Source organism: Schistocerca serialis, chromosome 1 (assembly GCF_023864345.2).
Source record: "Schistocerca serialis cubense isolate TAMUIC-IGC-003099 chromosome 1, iqSchSeri2.2, whole genome shotgun sequence".
NCBI classification, from domain to species: domain Eukaryota; kingdom Metazoa; phylum Arthropoda; class Insecta; order Orthoptera; family Acrididae; genus Schistocerca; species Schistocerca serialis.
Window position 1 is genome coordinate 1,096,843,306 of NC_064638.1, and position 23,433 is coordinate 1,096,866,738.

A 23,433-nucleotide genomic window follows, 5' to 3' on the forward strand; every position below is an offset into this window, starting at 1 on the left:
CTAGTTACAGCGGACTGGGCTGGCACACAAGGGAAAGACTGATGTGAATTTTATACAGCGTGAGTAGGCTGCTTCCCTACAAAACGGCTTCTGGTACAATACACCGCTAAGACAATTTCTGCCTGCCACTATGATACAGCTATGCCCCAACGTCAGGTAACAGGATAGAAGAACAAAGGTTCTACAACACTCCAACAAATTAATAACAAAGTCACACAAATGAGTTAAAAGCATAATTTATCTTTGTGACTTATTGATTAATGAAGTCTGCAACAACACTGCATGTAATACATAACACAGAAAAGTCCCTCAATGGCCAAGTGCAAATAATCGTAGATAAACTTCACAGCACATAGCAAATGCAATTTACAACAACTGTCTGTTCACTTTTAATGGGGGTAGGACGTCAAACGGGCCGACTTGGAGCATAAGAGGCACCTCAGGACATTTTAATTTCCACTGTCTATACTTTTACAAATAAATTCATAAAACTTTAACAGCATGACCAGGAAGGATTCAGGATTCATACTCATAGCAGTGGAAGCTCAAAAACGTAACAAAAGACACTTTTTTGCATGTGAAATTTCATCATTTTTTCACTTACTACTGGCTGCATTTGTTGCTATAGGTACACTTTTCTTCCTAAGTAAGAGAGATTCTTCGATGACTTTTGCACAGCGTACAAACCATAGTTACAGGTGTATGAAACTCTAGAAGTTATTTGATTTATGAAAAAATGAATGAACGGTTACATTTTAAACTTCATGTTTAGAAAAAACTCAAGTTTTATAGTTAATTATCTCAATTTTTTCCACAGTTTTTTAATAGATTCGGAAAATTCTAGAGTTTCATACACCTGTAACTACTGTTTGTATGCTATGGAAAATTCATCGAAGAATCTCTCTTACTTAGGAAGAAAAGTGTACCTATAGCAACAAATGCAGCCAGTAATAAGTGAGAAAATGATGAAATTTCACATGTAAAAAAAGGTATTTTGCTACGTTTTTGAACTTCCACTGCGATAAGTGTGAGTCCTCAATCCTTCCTGGTCATGGTGACAAAGTTTTATGAATTTATTTGAGAAAGTATAGACAGTAGAAATTAAAATGTCCTGTAGTGACTCTCCGGCTCCAAGTCGGCCCGTTTGACGTCCTACCCCCCTTAAGAGTTCACTAAACGACGTTCCCTGTCTAAGTCAGCCCTGGACGATGATCTATAACCAAGTGGGCGAAAGCTGCTCTTCTTTCTTCCGAGTAGGCTTCTGTCCGGTGTTGTCCGGCCATTGGCGGATTGTACTCGACCGGCAACTGGCCGAGGCGAAGTCGATATCTTCACCCTCAGCGCCACCCATGTCGCTTGTGGAACTCGCTCAAGTGGCGAGTCTCTATAGCGCTGGCACCAGCTTGCATCTTTAAGCCTGTGGTGCTTTTTCCCTGGCTGTGGCTTGTTCGGAAGACACAGCAAATGTAACTGGCTAGTATTTTCAAGCCAGTGCGATAAAAATGGCCAAAAATAGTTTCTCTCTGACGTGGAACGGTGTTCCTTTTCAGCTATGCACTTCAGCTGACATCATAATATTCGCCAATGCGCAACGAAAGATCAATTTTTTCTATCCATATTTCGTGTGGCAGTGCTGGGGAAAATATAACAGTAAAGCATCAAGGTGTGCTCAAATCGTTTACGCACCTCTTTTAATATAAATAGTCAGTCTTCTGATTCATTATGACTACAAATGAGATACTTTCATAATTTGTTTGTTCTGGATTATTACAGTTGTAGCAGCTGTTTTGGTTAATCTCAGCAGAAGCTCATCACTGAGCACTTCCGCGCCATCTTGGTGAATGCGCCAAGGTTACACTCTGGCAAGAACGTCAGCGCAAAGCCGTCATGCCGGCTAGTAATTACTCAGCTGTTTCAGAACTACTGGTTGCTGACGTCCTTCAACTTCGATCACGCAACGAACTTCCAACATCTCCGCTGCTAAGGCTCCGCCCTTAGTTTGTAGATTATCGCTCCTCAATCTAACACTGATAGTCTGTAATATAGGAGTAGTCGTCGCTATTCATTCCGTTGCCTTGATAGCGATATTGCGTCTTCTTTTCCTGTTCCAACTTATTTAATTTTCAGTCTCACAATAAGTCAGTAGCCTTTCTACCTTTCTCTTAATTTCTTAATATATTGCACATCTTCATAGTTAGAGGCAACGTTGGAAAAATCTTGACGCAGGGAAACCATTTATCCAGAGTCTTCCTGCTTCTGCCAATTAAAATATGGGAAAGCCTAAAACAGACAGATTAGGTCAGACAGACTGATCGAGGTCTTATTAGTGTGAACAGTGCCGATCCATCAGTGTAACAGGTTATGCGTGCAAAATATTGACTTGAATTATTTGCGAAAGAATGGAAGAACGTTGGAATACGATCTCAGGGCAGATCTGGTTAAGTTCCGGATAACGGTAAAAACAGGCAAGGCAATACTGACCCTGCGACTTACCTTAGAAGATAGGTTGAATAAATGCTAATCCACGTTTATATGGTTTGCAGATTTAGAGAAATCTTCTGTCAATGTCGACTGGAACACACTCTTTGAATTCTGAAAGTAGTAAGGATAGATACAGAATGTGAAATGCTGTCTACAGCTTGTAGGAAAATCAGGCTGCAGTTATAAGCATCGAAGGGCATCAAAGGGAAACAGTAGTTGAGAAGGGAGTAAGACAGCGTTGTAGCCCATCCCCAATGTTATTGAATCTCCACACTGAGTGAGCAATAAAGGACTCCAAGGATAAAGTAAAGTTCAAGAAGAAAAAATAAAAGCTTTGAGGTTTTCTTATGAAATTGTAAATCTGTCACAGACAGCAGAGGATCTGGGAAAGCAGTTTAATACAATGAGTAGTGTCTTGAAAACAGGTTATAATTTGAGTATCGACTAAATAAAACAAGGGTAATGGAAAGTAGTCTAATTAAATAAGGTGATGTTGAGGAAATGAGATATGGTAATGAGACGCTAAAAGAGTAGATAAGATTTTGGGATTCGGGAAGAAAAATAAGCGACGATGGCCGAAACAAAGAGGATTTAAAACGCAGACTGGAAAAACCAAGAAAAGCGTTCCTGAAAAAGAGAAATTTCTTAACATCCAATACACATTTAGAATAAAGAAGTCTTTTCTGAAGGTATTTCATCAGAGTGCACCCTCGTACGGGAGTTAAACATGGAAGATAAGCAGTTCAGAAAAAGAAAGAATAGAAACTTTTGAAATGTGGTATTACACAGCAACGTTGAAGATTAGACGGGTAGATCGCGTAACATTAGACGGGTAAATCGCATAACTAATGAAGACTGAGGAAAAATGAAATTTCTGGTATATCTTGACTAGAAGAAGGGATCGGTTGATAGGACAGATCTTGAGGCATGAAGGAAATGTCAATCTGGTAACTGAGTGAGATGTTAGGGGTAAAAATTGTAGACGGATACCAAAAGATGAATGAACTAACAAAGGTCAAATGGATGTACGTTGCAGTAATTATTCGGAGATGAAAAGGCTTGCAGAGGATGGAGTAGCTTGAAGAGCTGTATCAAACCAGTCTTCGGACTTAGAACCATAATAACAAAAAAATTATGTCATGTTGATCCAATGGTTGCCGCAGCGTTGTATTTATTCTCGTTTCCCTGCTTATTGGACAAAAAAATCTTGTCACGTAATAGGAGGAAATTAAAAGTCCTATCCGTCTACATGCAGGTTAGCTGAAGTGATCCACATCTGCCTATTAATCTCACTGACGTCCACTTGTTGTAGAATATTGTAACATATTCCACCGAGCGGTCTAACGTACGGGTTTCCGGGGTTGGGGAAAGGAGCGTCTGGTCCGTGGCACGAATCCGCCCGGCGGAGTTGTGTCCAGGTCCGGTGAGCCGGCCAGTCTGTGGATGGTTTTTAGGCGGGTTTCCATCTGCCTCGGCGAATTCGGGCTGGTTCCCCTTATTCCGCCTCAGCTACACTACGTCGGCGATTGCTGCGCAAACAAGTTCTCCACGTACGTGTACACCACCATTACTCTACCACGCAAACATAGGGGCTACACTCGTCTGGTGTGAGACGTTCCCTGGAGGGGGGAAATCCACCGGGGGCACAATAACCCTGCGTTCGGTGTGGGGCGGCGGAGGGGTGAAGTGGACTGCGGTAGTCGGCGTGGGGTTGTGGACCACTGCGGCTGCGGCGGGGACGGAGCCTCTCCGTCGTTTCTAGGTCCGCGGTTAACATACAACGTATAACATATTCCAACCTCGAATATAATGATGTATCTCTAACAGGATGACCTCTTCCGTGTCATTCAGCGTGGATTCCGAAAATGTCGGCCATGTGGAACACAACTCGCACTGTACTAACATGACACGTAATCAAAGGCACGGATAAAGGCAGTCTGGGGGGTACTGTATTCCATGCCTACTGGACTGGCTATTTTTCTGTAGAATTGACGAGGGAAGTTGTCTTGGGTTGAGAGCCATCGACAGATGAAGTAATTGAGGGGTGCAGCAGGGAAATGTATTGACTGTGACCGTTGCTCCTAATTTTGTATTAATGACCTGACAAATAATGTTAGTAGTAAGCTAAGACTTTTTGCAGACGATGCAGTTATCTATACACTGAGGTGACAAAAATCATGGGATCTATATGCATGTAAACAGACGACGGTAGTATTGCGTACACAACGTATGAAAGGGCAGAGTTTTGGCGGAGCTGTCATCTGTACTGAGGCGATTCTTGTGATGGTTTCCGACGTGTTTATGGCTGAACGACGGGGACTAAGACTCTAAACGCGGAACGGTAGTTGGAGCTAGACGCTTGGGACAGTCCATTTCGGAAATCGTTAGGGAATTCAATATTCCGAGATCCACAGTGTCAGGAGTGTGCCGACAATGCCACAATTCAGGCATAATCTCTCACCACGGACAATGCAGTGGCCTAGAGCAGCGGCATTTACGTAGAGTTGTCACTGCTAACAGAATGAGTGAAGAAGCGCAGAAACCAATGTGGAACGTACGACGAACGTGTTCGTTAGAACAGTGCCGCGAAATCTGGCGTTAACAAGCTATGGCAGCAAACGACCCATGCGAGTGCCTTTTCTAGCTGCACACATCGCCTGCAGCGCCTCTTCTGTGCTCGTGACCATATTGGTTGAACCCTAGACGACTGGTAAACCCTGGCCTGGTTAGATGAGTCCGGGTTGCAGTTGGCAAGAGCTGACGGTAGGGTTCGAGTGTGGTGCAGACCCACGAAGCCATGGATCCAAGTTGTCAACAAGGCACTGCGCAAGCTGGCAGTGACTCCATAATGGTGTGGTCTATGTTTACGTAGAATGGACTGGGTCCTCTGGTCCAAATGAACCGATCATTGACTGGAAATGGTTATGTTCGGCTACTTGGAGACCATTTTCAGTCATTTATGGGCTTCATCTTCCAAAACAATGATGGATTTTTTGTGAATGACAATGAGCCATTTAACCAGGCCACAATTTATCGGAATTGATTTGAATAACATTCTGGACAGTTCGAGCGAATGATTCGGCCACCCAGATTGCCGACACGATTCCCATTGAACATTTATATGACATAATTGAGAGGTCTGTTGTGCACAAAACCCTGCATCTAAAACACTTTCACAATCATGGACGGCTATGGAGGCAACATGGCTCAGTATTTCTGCAGGGGACTTCCAACGGCGTGTTGCGTCAATGCCACGTCGAGCTGCCGCATTACGCCGACTATGCCGGGCAAAAGGAGGTCTGACACGATATTAGGAGGCATCCAATGACTTTTCACCTCAGTTTAATGACGTACTAACTGAAAAAAATGTTGCACAATGTGCAGACAGGTCTTGATAAGATTCCAAATTGGTGCAAAATTGGCTTTAAATTTTTCTAAAATGTAAAAGTGTGCTTCACAAAACACTGAAATGTAACATCCCATGATTGCGTTACCTGATTCAATTCGACTACTCTCCGTCACTCTTGTTTTCCTTTTATTGATGTTCTCTCTTGAAGGCCATACGGTTGGGGTTATCTTCCAAGGATTTGGTGTTCTCGATAAACGTGCCAAATGTCGTACCTGCGACGAGCGCCTTTCACCTAGTTGTGGTGCAGAGAACGTTTCTTCTGGCTCGCTTCCGAGATGACGGGTGCAGTATGCCATTGTTTGTGGTGGGCACTTTCGCAGCTGTTGCGAGCAACTTTCTCCACAACCGTCAGACCAACCGTAGCGTCTAACTCTACAGCATTAGTTAGCATTTACGGTGCATCGACAACAGGCGCCAGCTACTTACTCCGGACAAAGTGTTCTACGTCACTGCCATGATATACTTCTGCTCAGAAGCAAGGTGCTTTGTGGGCAAAAGAGGTGTGACGCCGCGTGTAATACGGACGGAAGGCACAGTCTTCAGAAGACTATAACCAAAATATTTTCTACTGGTTACAGCTGTCGTTAATAATTCTGTTCCATTCGGCAACCAATGTGACTAGTGAGATAACTACCTTGCGTTCTTTTTCCAAAGTTGGAGAAGCGTCACGAAATGACAAGTGAAATGTTCCAGTCATCCTTGCCAACCCTCCCTGTCCCACCTGTTGACCTGTTGAACTCATATATTTCTAGAATTATATAACACATCTGAACAAGATTTGAACAAGTGATACCACGCCGAGGGTGCACATTTTGCTATAGCGGCAACTTATTTAGCACAACTATAGCCACGTCAATTGTACTATTTACGGCAACGCAGATTATTTCAACACAGCATTTGTTGATGCTGCTGTTATTATAATTTATGGTTAATTCTTTCATCGCAAAAGAAGCGCTTGAATGAGTTACATGTAAAAACCATAACTAAATTTAATAAAGCTTACTAAGACGTATTAATTATGTTAATCCGTGGGATTTCACTATGATCAATTTGCAGTACCCTGAAGGAACAATTAAGGTACAGTACCCAGAAGGAAATAATCATTAATGTAGATAGTTGTAATAAGACATCGATCTACATCGTACCGCATATTACACGTCACTCCCGAGTTCAACTACAGAACATTCAGCAGCCTGGAATGGCCAATGAGCTTTTACGCTCAAGTGGAATACTATTTTTACGATGTCCCGTTAACTATCAAATGAAAGAGTTAAACAAAGAGAAAAATGCATAGGTTCTACATAATTCAATGTGGTGGTAGTGCTCAATATTGGTCTTCGTTAACAGCCAGTGGAAGATTTTAATAATGACGTAGTGACAGAGAGATTCCTTAGGATAATGCCGTGAAAGAGAACAAACCGATAAGAATAGATTTCAATTTTCCCTTAACAACACGTAAAATTTAAAGTAGTCGTTCTGTTTTATTTTTTCTCGCTTTTAGCAGCTACACTGTCAAATTTCATAATAGTCAACTCGATTTGACGTCTTTCTTTCTTTTTTTCAGCGCGAGATTTCGATGCTGATGCTGCGGAGAAAATGCTGCGAGATGTAAGTACGAAACGTTATTCTGCTAATATGTATATCGTAGGATGAAGAAATCATAAAAGTCTTTACTTATAATGTTGCACAGTCTGTTTTCAACATACTTTCAGGGACTTTAAGATCATAGTGGCGTAGATAATTATCGCTGCAGTAATTTGGCCGGACAGAGGAAAACAGGCGTACAGTTCCACTAAACCGATTATGCGTCAGTATCTTGAATCAAATTTCTAAGTTTTCCGCAGAGTCTCGTGGCGTGGGGGATAGAGGACCCTGTAGATGGTGATCAGTTCATTGCATGGAAGAGTTAAGTGCGCGCGCCGGCCGGTGTGACCGAGCGGTTCTAGGCGCTTCAGTGTGGAACCGCGCTACCGCTACGGTCGCAGGTTCGAATCCTGCCTCGGACATGGATGTGTGTGATGTCCTTAGGTTGTTAGGTTTAAGTAGTTCTAAGTTCTAGGGGACTGATGACCTCAGATGTTAAGTCCTATAGTGCTCAGAGCCAGTTAAGTGAGCGCTTCCCCTCAGAGCTGTCCGCTAGTCATGGTGGTGGTGGTGGTAGTGATGTTACTGGTGGAAAAAATGGGCTCAGTAATACATAACGCAGAGCGTACCAATGTCCCATAATAACTACTTGAATTATAAATCGTACGTAGCTTATTTTCTATACAGAATAAAGTACCAATTGCTATCTTGTAATTTGGTGTTATCGGCGGTTCGTATAAATTCTACGGTGATAAAATTGCTCTTACTGAAGGTGGATCATTTTATATAGTTGCAGTTATTTTAAGAAAAATCTGAAACTACCTAACTGGAAATACAAGAGAAGAAAATATACAAGGACGTGCTGAAAAGTAAAGCTCCGAATTTTGCATGTGAAAATTCTTAAAGATTTTTAACTAGAACGAAATTATTAATGTAATGTATTCTTCATGTCTACATATTTATTTATCAACATAGTCCCCCAGGCGACGAACACGTTTCTCCGAATGTGAGACCAGCTTTTTGATACGTCACTGTAGAATGTTCCACTCTGTTGATGGAGCGATAACCTCACCTCTCCTTGCACCGCTTCATCACTATCAAAGTGAAGTCCTCAAAAATGTTTGGAAACAGACGAAAATCGAATGCGGCCAGTCGGGAGTGAACGGAGGATGCCCGATGACAGAGAACCAAAGGCGTCGGATTATTGCAGATGTCGCAGCGCTCGTTATCATACTAGAGGACAGGGTTCTCTATGTGTTCATAAACTCTTCGAAATCGAAGACCGATTATAGCACACTGTTTTTCACGCATCGACATAGTTACGTTACACACCGTCTTGTTACACGCTACAATTCGGAGCCCTCTAGCGGCAGAGGACTGCAAATACGTAGACATGGAGAAAAAAAACGTAAAATGTTAATAACGTTAGTTCTGTTTAAAAATATTTAAGAATTTTCACATACAAAGTCGCAGGCATTACTTTTCAGCTGGCCCTCGTACAAAATACCGAAAACTGAAGAAAGTACGTACAACACCTTTCGTGAGATGAAAAAAGACAATATCATAAATCTGCACTATCCGCTACAGTTTGGAGGACTCAATCTGGAAACATCCCCTTAGCTTTGCTACGTCATTTCTCTGCAATATCCTTTCTTCTAAAAGTGCCAGTACGTAGAATAACCTTAAGGATGATGACTACAGTAGTGATAAGAACAAAACTAAAACTGTCAAGTCGTACCCCATCATTAAATAACCCGAGCACATCGTGACAAATGATGAAGAAAAAATATAATATTTTACTGATCAGAATTTGTAAAAGTTTCTTGCAAGTAGTAATTTCTACAGGTCGCCAACAATTTGAAACTTTTATGACGAACAATTTATCGTCTGTAGTTAAATTCGAACTTTCATCGAAATGAAATGAATGATTTGCTTTCCTTAGCCAAGATCATCTCTGGTGCTATTTTCAGCTTTCATAAGCTCATTAGTGGAACGAATAATTTGCCTCAAGTTTCTTTGGCTGTTTTATATTGATCCTATGCACTCTAAACGGATGTTGGACTGCTCATATAGTCGATATTTGTCATTATAACTAATCGACCCAGTAACCTCGATAACTGAGGAGCCTCTCGAGTGTGAAAACACTTCTTCAGCGTCAGGCGTTATGACTAGTGGTCTGTTTCCCGTGGCGGCGACAGGTCATTGTTCGCTAACAGCAAAGACTAACTCGGTGCATAATTTCACTGAAGTGACAAAGTCATGAGGTTCCTCCCAATATCGTCTCAGACCTCATTTTGCCCGGTGTTGTGCAGCTTCTCGACGTGGCATGGACTCAACAAGTTGATGGAAGTCCCCTGCAGAAATATTGAGCCATTCTGCCTCTATAGACGTCCATAATTGCGAAAGTGTTGCCGATGTAGGATTTTGTGCACGAACTGACCTTTCAAATGGTTCAAATGGCTCTGAGCACTATGGGACTTAACTTCTGAGGTCATCAGTCCCCTAGACCTCAGAACTACTTAAACCTAACTAACCTAAGGACATCACACACGTCCATGCCCGAGGCAGGATTCGAACCTGCGACCGTAGCCGTCACGCGGTTCCAGACTGTAGCGCCTAGAACCGCTCGGACGCTCCTGCCGTCCTACTGACCTCTCGATTACATCCCTTAATAATGGATCGGATTCTTGTCAATCGATCTGAGTCGCCAAACCATTCGCTCGAATTGTCTAGAATGTTCTTCATATCAATCGCGAAAAGTTGTGACCCGATGACGTGGTACATTGTCATCTGTAAAAATTCCATCGTTGTTTCGGACCATGACGTCGATGAATGGTTGCAAATGGTCATCAAGTAGCCGAACACCCAGTCCATTCCGTGTAAACACAGCCCACATCATAATGGAGCCACCGCCAAGCTTGCGCACTGCCTTGTTGACAACTTGAGTCCGTCTCTTCATGGGGTGTGCGCCTTGCCCTACAGCTCTTACCAACTGAGAACCAGCTCGCGGTTTTCGTTTAAAGTTCGCCGGCCACTGTGACCGGGCAGTTCTAGGCGCTTCAGTCCGGAACCGCGCTGCTGCTACGGTCGCAGGTTCGAATCCTACCTCGGGCATGGATGTGTGTGATGTAGTTAGGTTTAAGTAGTTCGAAGTCTAGGTACAGATGACCTCAGATGTTGAGGCTCATAGTGCTTGGAGCCACTTGAACCATTTGTTTAAAGTTCGACGCGAGAGAGGCGCTGCAGGTCATGTCGTGCTGTTAGCAAAGGCCTCGGTCATCTGCGCCACAGCCCGTTAACTCCAAAATTCGCCGCACTTTCCTAACAGATACGTTCGTCGTACGTCCCATGATGATTTCTGCTAGTGCTTGAGTTTTGGTATTCTCGCCACACTCTTGGTGCTGCGGATCTCGGAATATTGAATTCCCTTACACTTTCCGAAATGGAATGTCCCATCCTCTAATTCCAACTACCATTCCACATTCAAAGTTGTTAATTCCTGTCGTGTGGCCATGACCTGTATAATTTATTACGCGATTTTTACGGTTCACCCAGCGTGACTGATAAACAAAATGAAATTGTCTATCTCGATGGGTCCCTATAATTAAATATTCTATAATCCACCAGTTCACAGCTTTAATTCGCCTTACCAGACAACCATATCGAGGTTTATAGTTTACAACGAAATAGCGTATAGGATTCAATACAGGTCACAGCGCCAGTGATATAATCTATAATATAATCTGAATACTGCCTTTATAGAACGAATAACATAAGGATAAGGATTCGTACAGATTTTGCAAACTGAATTCTTTTTTGGACGCTATTGTTGTCGTGGTATTCAGTCCGAAGACTGGTTTGATGAATCTCTCCATTCCCGTCTGTCCTGTGCTGGCCTCTTATCTCCACTGCAACCAACATCCAAATGAACAGACTTACTGTACTCAAGCCTTGGTCTACCTCTCTAATAATTCTAATAATTACTGATACACTGCCAGAAAAAAGTTAATACATACTTTTGGAGGTTTCCAATTCACTCAACATTTTTATTCTTATTCCTTTGTTAGTTACCCTTTTGTTTCCCACCACGCCCACACCCCACTATAATAGCTTCTTCTTCATTTCACTAGTCATTTTATAACCCCCTCCCCCGCCCCCCATCCATCCTTCTACATCCCTCCCCCTTACACTTACACTCCACATGCCTACAGACTTCAATGAATGATTTTAGGTATTCTAGACCTTGTGTTTCTTCTCAATTGTTTACTACCTCTTTAAGAAATAACTATGATCAATAATGCTACATTTATCTTTGTTGTTACGAAATAGGAATTAACCCACCTGGGGCTTTCATATGTGGTACCTGATTGAGATGTTAACATTACTATGTCATTTTTACGTCATATAAATAAGATGTCACTACTATAACATATAAATAAGATTTATAGCACCAAGATTACAGCCATATGTATCAATACCACGGTGCACTCACGTTTGTAATTGTATCTCATCAACCATTAACAAATACTAGGATATCCCTACCCTTTTTATTATGTTAAATTTAAATGTGCTGTTTAACATGAAATCTTTAGATTCTTTTATTTGCTTAAATGCTTTTATGTACATGACATGTTTCACATACCTGTCTGTGTTCTTTGCACTTATTCCTAAGTAATGTACCACCACATATAACAGGATTCACACGCCTGATGACACGTACATGATAAATATCGCTTCAAACCTCACTGGTTAATTAATGAGTGAGTAGAATAAGTAATTGCACTGAATTGTATTAATTCTGAATTGAGACTAAATTACACAACTTAGAGTTAGCCATGTGTTAATATCACGTACAAAGCTGTATATTTACCTACTAAAATGTACTTTAAACAACGTCAATGACTAGCTGGACTGCTATATTTATGGATGCAGCGAATATTATTGAGAAGTTTGTTACTGTTTATGTTTATGAGCAGGCAACTTCATTTGTACGAAGATAAACAGGTACTGCAAAGATGTAACAACTACCAAAGAAAATAAATTGCTCATAGCCTTTCCTGTCCTACCGGACACGGAGTCCAAAGCCTAAAAAAGGTCACCTGCTTGTAACAGGAATTTCTTTGGCCAAGACAATTTGACACTTGGCCAACTGTCATTCAGTCAAGATGGTGTACTCAGTAATGAAACAAAGCAGTAGGCTCTGCCAGAAATATCGACTCTTAGACAATGTGTCTAATAGTGTATTTTAATACGACAGTATGGCATCTTAGCAATTTATAACACTTATAAGTAAGCATTACAAATATGAATTCTTATACGGTTATATCGGGGCAACGGCCTTGCCGCAGTGGCCACACCGGTTCCCGTGAGATCACCGAAGTTAAGCGCTTTCGGACGTGGTCTGCACTAGGATGGGTGACCATCCAGGCCGCCATGCGCTGTTGCCATTTTTCGGGGTGCTCTCAGCCTCGTGATGCCAATTGAGGAGCTACTCGACCGAATAGTAGCGGCTTCGGTCAAGAATACCATCATGACCGGGAGAGCGGTGTGCTGACCACACGCCCCTCCTATCCGCAGCCTCCTCTGAGGATGACACGGTGGTCGGATGGTCCCGGTAGGCCACTCGTGGCCTGAAGACGGAGTGCTTTTATACGGTTTTATCACTTGTTAAGTATTTCACTGTTGTTGTCTAACCCGCTTTCAGGAAACAATAATGGCACTTTCAAGCCGAAATCATGATTGTGTAAGTGTAAATGTAACACTGTAAATAAACAACAATCTAATGGCGGTACTGACTTTAAAGAAATCAACATCTATTGTTGCAATTGTGCGTATGGAGTACATGAAATGATTACATTTACGCATCAATGGCACAAGCGGTTCTGAGGTACCACGTATCGAACCATGATGTAACACCTATATCAGTGCATGGTGTAGCCTCCAGGGGCAACAAAGCAGGCACTGACTATTTCATCCAGTCGATCGTACAGATAGCGAATACTGTCTTGGGATACGTCATGTCACGACTCCTCGAACTAACCATGCAGTTCTGTAAGGGTTGTCGGCCGCACGAGTCACTTCTCTCGCCATCATATCGCACACACGCTCGATTGAAGACAAGTCAGGCATCGTGCTGACCAGGGAAGTTGCCGCACTTCTTACAGAGCACACTGAATTTCACTGGCAGTGTATTGGCGAGTATTATCCTGTTTGAACTGCACATCAGTCTCCTGTTGCAAGAACAGCAAAAGAATCTGTCTAGCAACAACCTGTACACACCGAACGCTGGTTAGCGTCCCCTCCAGAAACACCAAAGGTGAACGAAAGTTGTAGCTTACCGCACCGCAGATCATAAGGCGTGTGGCGGGACCAGAGTGTCTTGGACTAATGCACTCTACGAGACAGCGCTCACCAGGTCTACGTCGTAAGTGCGAAGGACCATCACTTGCGTGCAGGGAGAATCTGCTTTCATCGCTGAAGGCCACGGCGGGCCATTCCACCTTCTAAGTGATCACCTGACGGCACCTGTAGGGCTTCGATGATGTAGCGTGAGTGGAAGACGGGAAAGAGGTGTGCGTGCCCGTAGTCCAATTGCTAATAACCCGTTCGCAACAGTTCGTGTTGACACGTATTTTACAGAAGTACGAAATATGGCGCGTACTTCAATGTGAGATGCTTTTAATAATTTCCACAACGAAACTCTGTCTCGAAATCTGGCACAAAACCCAAAGAGATTCTGGTCATACATAAAGCACACCAGTGGCAAGACGCAATCAATACCTTCACTGCGCGAAAACAACGGTCAAGTCACTGATGACAGTGCCACTAAAGCAGAGTTATTAAACACGGTTTTCCGAAACTCCTTCACCAAAGAAGACGAAGTAAATATTCCTGAATTCCAATCAAGAACAATTGCCAAGATGGGAATCATACACGTAGATATCCTCGGTGTAGCAAAGCAGCTTAAATCACTTAATAAAGGCAAGGCCTCCGGTCCAGATTGTATACCACTCAGGTTCCTCTGAGAGTATGCTGATAAAATAGCTCCATATTTAACAGTTATATACAACCATTCGCTGACAGAAAGATCCATACCTAAAGACCGTAAAATTGCTCGAGTCGCACCAATACCCAAAAAGGGAAGTAGGAGTAATTCGCTGAATTACAGGCCTACATCACTAACGTCGATTTGCAGTAGGCTTTTGTAACATATACTGTATTCGAGCATTATGAAGTACCTTGAAGAAAACGATTTATTGACACATAGTCAGCACGGTTTCAGAAAATATCGTTCTTGTGAAACACAACTAGCTCTTTATACTCATGAAGTAGTAAGTGCTATCGACAGGGGATGTCAAATTGATTCCATATTTTTAGATTTCCAGAAGGCTTTCGACACCGTTCCTCACAAGTGTCTTCTAACCAAACTGCGTGCCTACGGAGTATCGCGCCAGTTGTGCGACTGGATTCGTGATTTCCTGTCAGAAAGGTCACAGTTCGTAGTAATAGACGGAAAGTCATCAAGTAAAACAGAAGTAATATCCGGCGTTCCCCAAGGAAGTGTTATAGGCCCTCTATTGTTCCTGATCTATATTAACGACATAGGAGCCGTCTTAGATTGTTTGCAGATGATGCTGTCACTGATCGTCTTGTAAAGTCATCAGACGATCAAAACGACTTGCATAATGATTTAGATAAGATATCTGTATGGTGAGAAAAGTGGCAATTGACCCTGAATAAGGAAAAATGTGAAGTTATTCACATGAGTACTAAAAGAAATCAGCTACATTTCGATTACGCGGTAAGTCACACAAATCTGAAGGCTGTAAATTCAAATAAATATTAGGGATTACAATTACAAATAACCTAAAGTGGAACGATCACATAGACAATATTGTGGGTAGAGCAAACCAAAGCCTACGATTCATCGGCAGAACACTTAGAGGATGCAACATGTCTACTAAAGAGACTGCTTACACAGCGCTTGTTCGCCCTATTCTGGAGTATTGCTGTGCGGTGTGGTATCCGCATCAGGTGGGACTGACGGATGACTACGAAAAAGTACAAAGAAGGGCAGTTCGTTTTGTATTATCGCGAAATAGGGGAGATAGTGTCACAGACATGATACGTGAATTGGAGTGGCAATCATTAAAACAAAGGCGTTTTTCGTTGCGACGGGATCTTCTCATGAAATTTCAATCACCAGTTTTCTCCTCCGATTGCGAAAACATTCTGTTGGTACGCACCTACATAGGGAGAAATGATCATCACGATAAAATAAGAGCCGGCCGGTGTGGCCGAGCTGTTCTAGGCGCTTCTGTCTGGAACCGCGCGACCGCTACGGTCGCAGGTTCGAATCCTGCCTCGGGCATGGATGTGTGTGATGTCCTTAGCTTAGGTTTAGGTAGTTCCAAGTTCTAGGGGACTGATGACCTCAGGTTTTAAGTCCCATAGTGCTCAAAGCCATTTGAACCATTTTTTGATAAAATAAGAGAAATCAGGGCTCGCAAAGAAAAATTTAAGTGTTCGTTTTTCCGGCGTGCCGTTCGAGAGACAACTTGAAGGTGGTTCATTGAATCCTCTGCCAGGCACTTTATTGTGAATAGCAGAGTAATCGCGTAGATGTGAGATGTAGTGTGTACTCACAAGCCCTCTTATCTACACTGTGGTAGCTGTACGGTCTGCCACTGCTGTCTTTACAATACGATGATGCAGGCGGGCGTTTTTGCTGCGTGGTCGGCCAGAACCTCGTCTACGGGTGTGGGAATGTTCGTGTGACCACTGACACCTGCGTCGTTCCACTGCTGACGCAGCACGTCCAACTAGCGTAGCAATTCTCGGAAAGGACCATCCCGCCACTCACAAGCCCACAATTTGACCCCTTTCAAACTCCGCTCATTTGGCTGTTGGCAGCACGAATGCGTCACCGTAGCATAGTTGCCTGCTTGTTTCACACGTTTGCGCCACAATGAGCCTTCTGGCTGTGGGCATTCTCTGTTAAGGGGAGTAGGACGTGAAACAGGCCGACTTGGAGCAGGAGGGACGCCACAGGACATTTTAATTTCCACTGTCTATACTTTACAAATAAATACATAAAACTTTGTCAGCATGACCAGAAAGGATTCAGAATTTGCACTCATAGCAGTGGAAGTTCTAAAACATAACGAAGTAATTTTTTTTACGAAGTAATTTTTTTTCACTTATTAATGGCAGCATTTGTTGCTATAGGTACACATTTCTTCATAAGTAAGAGAGTTTCTTCGATAAATTTTGCACAGCATACAAACCAAACTTACAGGTGTACGAAACTAGAATTTATTCAATTTATGAAAAAATGAATGAGCTGCTACATTTTAAACTTCATTAAAAAAAACTCAAATTTTATAGTTAATTACCTGAATTTTTACCAAAGTTTTTAATAGATTTGGTAAATTCTAGAGTTTCATACACATGTAAGTATGGTTTGTGCGCCCTGCAAAATTCATCGAAGAATCTCTTACTTATGAAGAAAAGTGTACCTATAGCAACAAAGGCAACCAATAGTAAATGAAAAAAATGATGAAATTTCACATGTAAAAAAAAATTATTTTGTTATGTTTTCTAACTTCCACTGCTACGAATATGAATCCTGAATCTTTCCTGGTCATGCTGACAAAGTTTTATGAATTTATTTGTAAAAGTATAGACAGTGGAAATTAAAATGTCCTGTGGGGCCTGTCCTGCTCCAAGTCGGCTCGTTTGACGTCCTACCCTATGAAAGGATAGCGATAGACGCGGATGATCAGTACGTCAACCATCCTCCAGATGGCTTATGCCCTCATTGGAGCAAAATCACCATTGTCTTTCCATGTGAACTATTTTCTTCGGCAGTGTATTTACCTTAATGTGCGTAATGAATTGATCGACGTACTTAGCTATAATCCCCGATTTTAAATACATTTTTACAATGAGTTCGAGTGTTGATGGTCCTCAGTTACTGTTACGGACCTGTTCCTTCGGATGGAAACTGTGTCAATATCGTGAGCATCTGATACTCGAAAAAGATTCCATAGCTAAGAAATGCTCGAACTTGCGATATTTATTACATTCAATCTCAGCATCTGGAAACTTGTTACTGACGGTGGCGGCGACATGGGACAGCCCAGGGTCTTCTGCTTTCTACTGCCTTCCTCCTACACGATGACAAATTTCTACAGAGATGGTATTGAAGAATTTGTAATACGGAGTTATAAGTGCTTCAGTTTCAATGGCGATTATCTTGAAAAAAAAAAAAAAAAAAAAAAAAAAAAGCTTAAGAGTACACCTTTAAAATGTATATAATAAAATTCATTTTTTCCCATATTGTTAATTTTTTATTTCTGTTACTTTCTGGATAGCCCTCATATAATTCGACGTTACATCAGTTTCTGATGATACAAGTTTTGAGGAACTTGGGTCTTTCATCACGCCATTCCTTTTTCACTATTGAAAATATTCTTCAACGAAGACGTTTTATACTGGTATATTTAGTATTAATAAAATGAACGTATACATATTTGGTAGTGCTGATTTAGGAAACTTGCTGAAAGTATAAACTCATTCACTCGCTACGCTTTTAAAATTCAGTTCACACATTTCACTGAGAGTGAATTTACATTTACAGAATTCTTCATAAAAATCACAAAGATTAAAATTTTTCAAAAATCCTAAAAAAGGTAAGACTCTTACTGGATTTCCATTCATGAGTAAGTTTCACTACATGCAAATGCTTAAGAATATTACCATCACTGAAATCAATTTCTTTTTCGATATACTTCAAAAACACTCCATAAAAACAGCTTCTCTGTGCCTCATGTAAAAGTTTTTCCAATAGCAGTTTTGTTTCCGTACCTATTAAATTATCTATAATTCTGTTAAAAATTATTTCCCTTCATTTACTCATAGTTTCAGATGTTTCGTTGCTGCTAAGTGAGTTTCCTCTAATTTCAGATTTATTGTGTGAAACAATTGAAACACATTAAAAAAAAGTGGATCTTAAAATATTTCCTTCTGTAGACAAATCACCTTGAAAAAATCTTTTTAAGATAAACTGTGTACTCAACACTTTTTAAATATCTTGAACACGCATGAAAATTACTAAGTCTATCTACTGCTTTGCCCAAAGGCTGGAAGTACATGACGTTGCTGAACAAGCTTGCACAACTGTGCATGCTGTTCACCATCCGATCAAATGTACTAATGGACAGTAATATGGAGTGTTCCCAATCTTCTCCCTCATGGCGGCTTGAACTCTGCTAGGGTCAGTTTCAAGGTTCCTGTATGTCGAGAGGAATGGCAGCCCTTTCTTCCTCGAGAGGTGAAACCGGAGAAGGTATAGTCCGATCCACGAACGATGGCGGTTCGCGCAGGTCGAGAAACGGACTGCGATTGCACTGTTGCCGGTTCCAAGCGACAGTTCGGCACGCATATATGTGTGTTTTGCAATTCATATAAACGCGTATCATGCAAATTGTGTGTCTCACTTTCTTGTGTAGAATTTGTCGCTTACCACCATCATCAGCCACGACAGCTTGCAATAAATGGAATAAAAATTCACTAAATAACTTGCTACGATCACGTTTAATGCTTGCATTGGGTACGACATTCAGAGCAGAGCGCTCAGAACACTACTGAATGGTGATTGGCTGCCGGAGAATGCATTATGTAGGTGCGCAGAACAATCCTAAACTCGCCCGCCATAGTTTGTGACTATAGCGAGTACATAGACAAACGTTGCGTTCGGGGGCGTCCCGACCACACCACCCCACCCCCTCCAAATTACGTAACGAAGCTACACACGACCTAGCTGCCGTGTAGAAAGATATTTTGATTTGCAATAAGACGGCGAAAAATGGTTACGCTCTATCGATAGTCAACAAAGCCATAGATAAATTTAAACTAGCCAAAACCAGTTACTGTATTTTCTTGGTCGTTCTGTAGCTCAGTTGTAGTTTTGTTAATTAGTTCCGTTCTTACTTGCAGTTGAATTTAATGTAAGTGCTGCAGTTTATTGCTTTTGTGCTGTGGTTATAGTTTCTAATTATAGTTTCTAATTATCGATAAGTTTGTAACAAGAAAGAAGATGAAAACCGCTTTTGAATAGTCCGCTAGCGTTATGGTAAGTTAAAGTATGTGCGCACTATTGTAATAGCCTAATTACCAGTCTACAGTAGTTTAATGTTAGCACTTGAGTCGTTATTTGTGCCTAGTCCACTTTCGAAATCACTGACCTACCCGTTCTGCTGTTACTGGTTCAGTATTGAAACACAGCACTCCCCGCGTTCTTGCATACTAGCGGGTCCACCTCTCATGACATTAAGTAGTCAGTTCTGCATTACTTAGGGGTGCTCTGATACTTTAGATCAGATTGTGTACACTGACAAGGGAACCTCCCCATCGCACCCCCCTCAGATTTAGTTATAAGTTGGCACAGTGGATAGGCCTTGAAAAACGGAACACAGATCAATCGAGAAAACAGGAAGAAGTTGTGTGGAACTATGAAAAAAATAAGCAAAATATACAAACTGAGTAGCCCATGCGCAAGATAGGCAATATTAAGGATAATCTCAGCCCAGGAACGCCGTGGTGCCGTGGTTAGCGTGAGCACCTGCGGACCGAGAGGTCCTTGGTTCAAGTCTTCCCTCGAGTGACAACTTTACTTTATTTATTTTCGCAAAGTTATGATCTGTCCGTTCATTCACTTACGTCTCTGTTCACTGTAATAAGTTTAGTGTCTGTGTTTTGCAACCGCACCGGAAAACCGTGCGATTAGTAGACGAAAGGACGTGCCTCTCCAATGGGAACCGAAAACATTTGATCGCAAGGTCATAGGTCAACCGATTCCTCCACAGGAAAACACGTCTGATATATTCTATACGACACTGGTGACGGCATGTGCGTCACATGACAGGAATATGTTGTCGAATGGCGAATGGGTAAAAAGATTCTTCTACCTTGCCCGATTTAGGATTTCTTGTGGATGTAATAATCACTCCCAAAAAAGTGATGAAAACATAATGGACGGACAGATAATAATTGTCTGAAAATAAAAAATTAAAATTTTTCACTAAAGGGCAGACTTTAACCAAGGACCGCTGGTTTCACTGCTGCTCACGCTAAGCACGGGGCCACGGCTCTCCTGAGCTCAGACATTCCTTGATGTTGCCTATCTTGCGCATGGACTGCTCAGTTTGTATATTTTGCTTATTTTTTCATAGTTCCACACAACTTCTTCCTGTTTTCTCGATTGATCTGTGTTCAGTTTTTCAAGGCCTATCCACTGTGCAACTTATAACTAAATCTGAGGGGGGGTGCGATGGGGAGGTTCCCTTGTGAGGTGACAAAGTCATCGGGTAGCGATATGCACGCTACAGATGGCGGTAGCATCACGTAACAAGATATAAAACGGCCGTGCACCGGTGGAGTTGTCATTTGTACTGAGGTGACTCTTGTGAAAAGGTTTCCGATGTAGTTAGAGCCGCACGATTGGAATTAACTGACTTTGAATGTGGAATGCTAGTTTGAGCTAGTCGCATGGTGCATCCCATTTCGGAAATCGTTAGGGAATTCAATATTCCCAGATCCACAGTGTCAAGAGTGTGCCGACAATACAATATTTCAGACATTACCTCTCATCATGCACAACGCAGTGGCCGAAGGCCTTCACTTAACGACGGAGAGCAGCGGCATTTTAATAGAGTTTTCAGTGCTAACAGACAAGCAACGCTACATGAAATAACCGCAGAATTCAATGTGAGACCTACGACGAACATGTCTGGTAGGACAGTGCGGCGAAATTTGGCGTTAATGAGCTATAGCAGCAGATGACCGACCCGAATCGGAGCACGGCATTGCATGCAGCACCTCTTATGGGGTCGTGTCCATATCGTTTGGCCCCTAGACGACTGGAAACAGTGGCCTGGTCAGATGAGTACAGATTTCAGCTGGTAAAAGTTGATGGTAGGGTTCGAGTGTGGCGCAGACCCCACGAAGCCATGAGCCCTAGTTGTCAATAAAACCCTGTGGAAGGTGGTGTGGGCTATGCCTGCATGGAATTGACTGGGTCCTTCTAGTCCAAATGAACCAATCATTGACTAGAAACGGCTATGTTTGGCTGCTAGGAAACCATCTGCAGCCATTCGTGGACTTCATGTTCCCAAATAAAGATGGAATTTCTATAGATAACAATGCGTCATGTCACCAGGCCGCAGTTGTTCGCAATTGGTTTGAAGAACATTGTATAGAATTCAAGCGAATTACGTGGTCACCGATCACACATTGGTAGGACATCATCGAGAGGTCAGTTCGTGCACAAAATCCTGCACGCGCAACACTTCCGCAGTTATGGCAGCATGACTCAGTATTTCAGCAGGAGACTTCCAGCGACTTGATGCCATGGTAAGTTGCTGCACTACGCAGGCCAAAAAGGGGTTCGACACGACACTAGGCGATATCCCATTACTTTTGTCACATCAGCGCACGTCTTTTCTGGGTAGTAGTCGCGAGGAGCCGTTCAGATACTATGTGAAGTTGAGTATGGCACTTCTGTGCCCTTGGATTCCATATTCACGTGAGTCATAGGATTGCGACAAACGGAAAAACCGCAGAAAGATAAACCTCAGTGTCTGCGGGGCACGAGCCTACCGCTGACGAATTATGACAAGTATTCTCTAAGGCGCTGCAGTCATGGACTGTGCGGCTGGTCCCGGCGGAGGTTCGGGTCCTCCCTCGGGCATAGATGTGTGTGTTTGTCCTTGGGATAATTTAGGTTAAGTAGTGTGTAAGCTTAGGGACTGATGACCTTAGCAGTTAAGTCCCATAAGATTTCACACACATTTGAACATTTTTTTGACAGGTATTCCTGCTCTCTATATTAGACATAACACGATTTTCTCACAAACAACCAATACTGAAACGTCATTTCTAGATAAACTGCTGAGGAGTTTTTCTTTATGTACAGAACGTATATGGCGTTACTACCGTCTGCTTTGTGTAGCTGTGCTAAAATGGTAATCATTTGCACCACCAAACACGTGGTGCCCTTCACGCCAGTTTGCTATTTGCTGCATGTCACCTTCATATTGTTGCAATTTCTATGGCCAGTAGTGTTGCAGCACAAAGGAGACGTCAAGTTTAGTGTCGCCATTCAAGGGATTCATTATCATCAGTGTTGCCATATTCCTTGACTTCATGAGTGCAGAGACGTTAACGATTGAACCAAAACGCTGGCGAGCAATCTCTTGATAGGAACTGTATGCCTAGTAGGCCAAACACTGGCAATGCGCATTTCTTGCGTCTCTATAATTCGAGCCAGTTAACTCCAGGTTCAGCATAACAACACCAACATGCAGTCGCGGAGGCCGAGCGGTTCTAGGCGCTTCAGTCCGAACCGCGCGACTCCTATTGTCACTTGTATCATCCTGCTTCGGCCATGGATGTGTGTGATGTCCTTAGGTTTAAGTAGTTCTAAGTTCTAGGGGACTGATGACCTCAGCTGTTGAGTCCCATAGTGCTCAGAGCAGTAAACAGCGTCGGCTACGTAGGCAGGCAGTTAGTCACATTTACTCGAATTATATTGCTCTTACCTTCTTTACTGTTTGTTGCAGTCGCTGCAATGGAGGCAACGCTGGGACGCGGATAACATTCAGTCGTGGGAGCCACCGGAGGTGCTGAAAAAATACTACCCGTCTGGGATATCGGGTTTCGACAAGGATGGAGCTCCAGGTGAAAACACATTCTCTTCCCCGTGTTTGTCGAAACTGGCGAGGATTGAAATGCTCAGATTCATTTAAAAAGCTATCATGATTTTCTCCCATTTAGGAATACATCGTAATATTTTAGTGTAACCTTTTACGACGCAAATACCTTCACATATCCCAACGAGTTCATGAATCATTGTCAACATCATTACGGTTTCGATTGACTTTCACTGTTTCCTGTTT

At 42.4% G+C, this 23,433-nt stretch overlaps 1 protein-coding gene and 1 pseudogene across 1 annotated transcript in view; both read left to right on the forward strand.

Moving 5' to 3' along the window:
* LOC126416282 (SEC14-like protein 2) overlaps window positions 1-23,433 on the forward strand; it is a 277,374-nt gene that overhangs the window by 198,574 nt on the left and 55,367 nt on the right. The window contains exons 3-4 of the mRNA XM_050083931.1: window positions 7,455-7,498; window positions 23,098-23,215. Coding sequence (XP_049939888.1) covers window positions 7,455-7,498; window positions 23,098-23,215 — 162 coding nt within the window. The remainder of the gene's footprint in view (window positions 1-7,454; window positions 7,499-23,097; window positions 23,216-23,433) is intronic.
* LOC126420122 (5S ribosomal RNA) lies at window positions 12,804-12,921 on the forward strand (annotated as a pseudogene).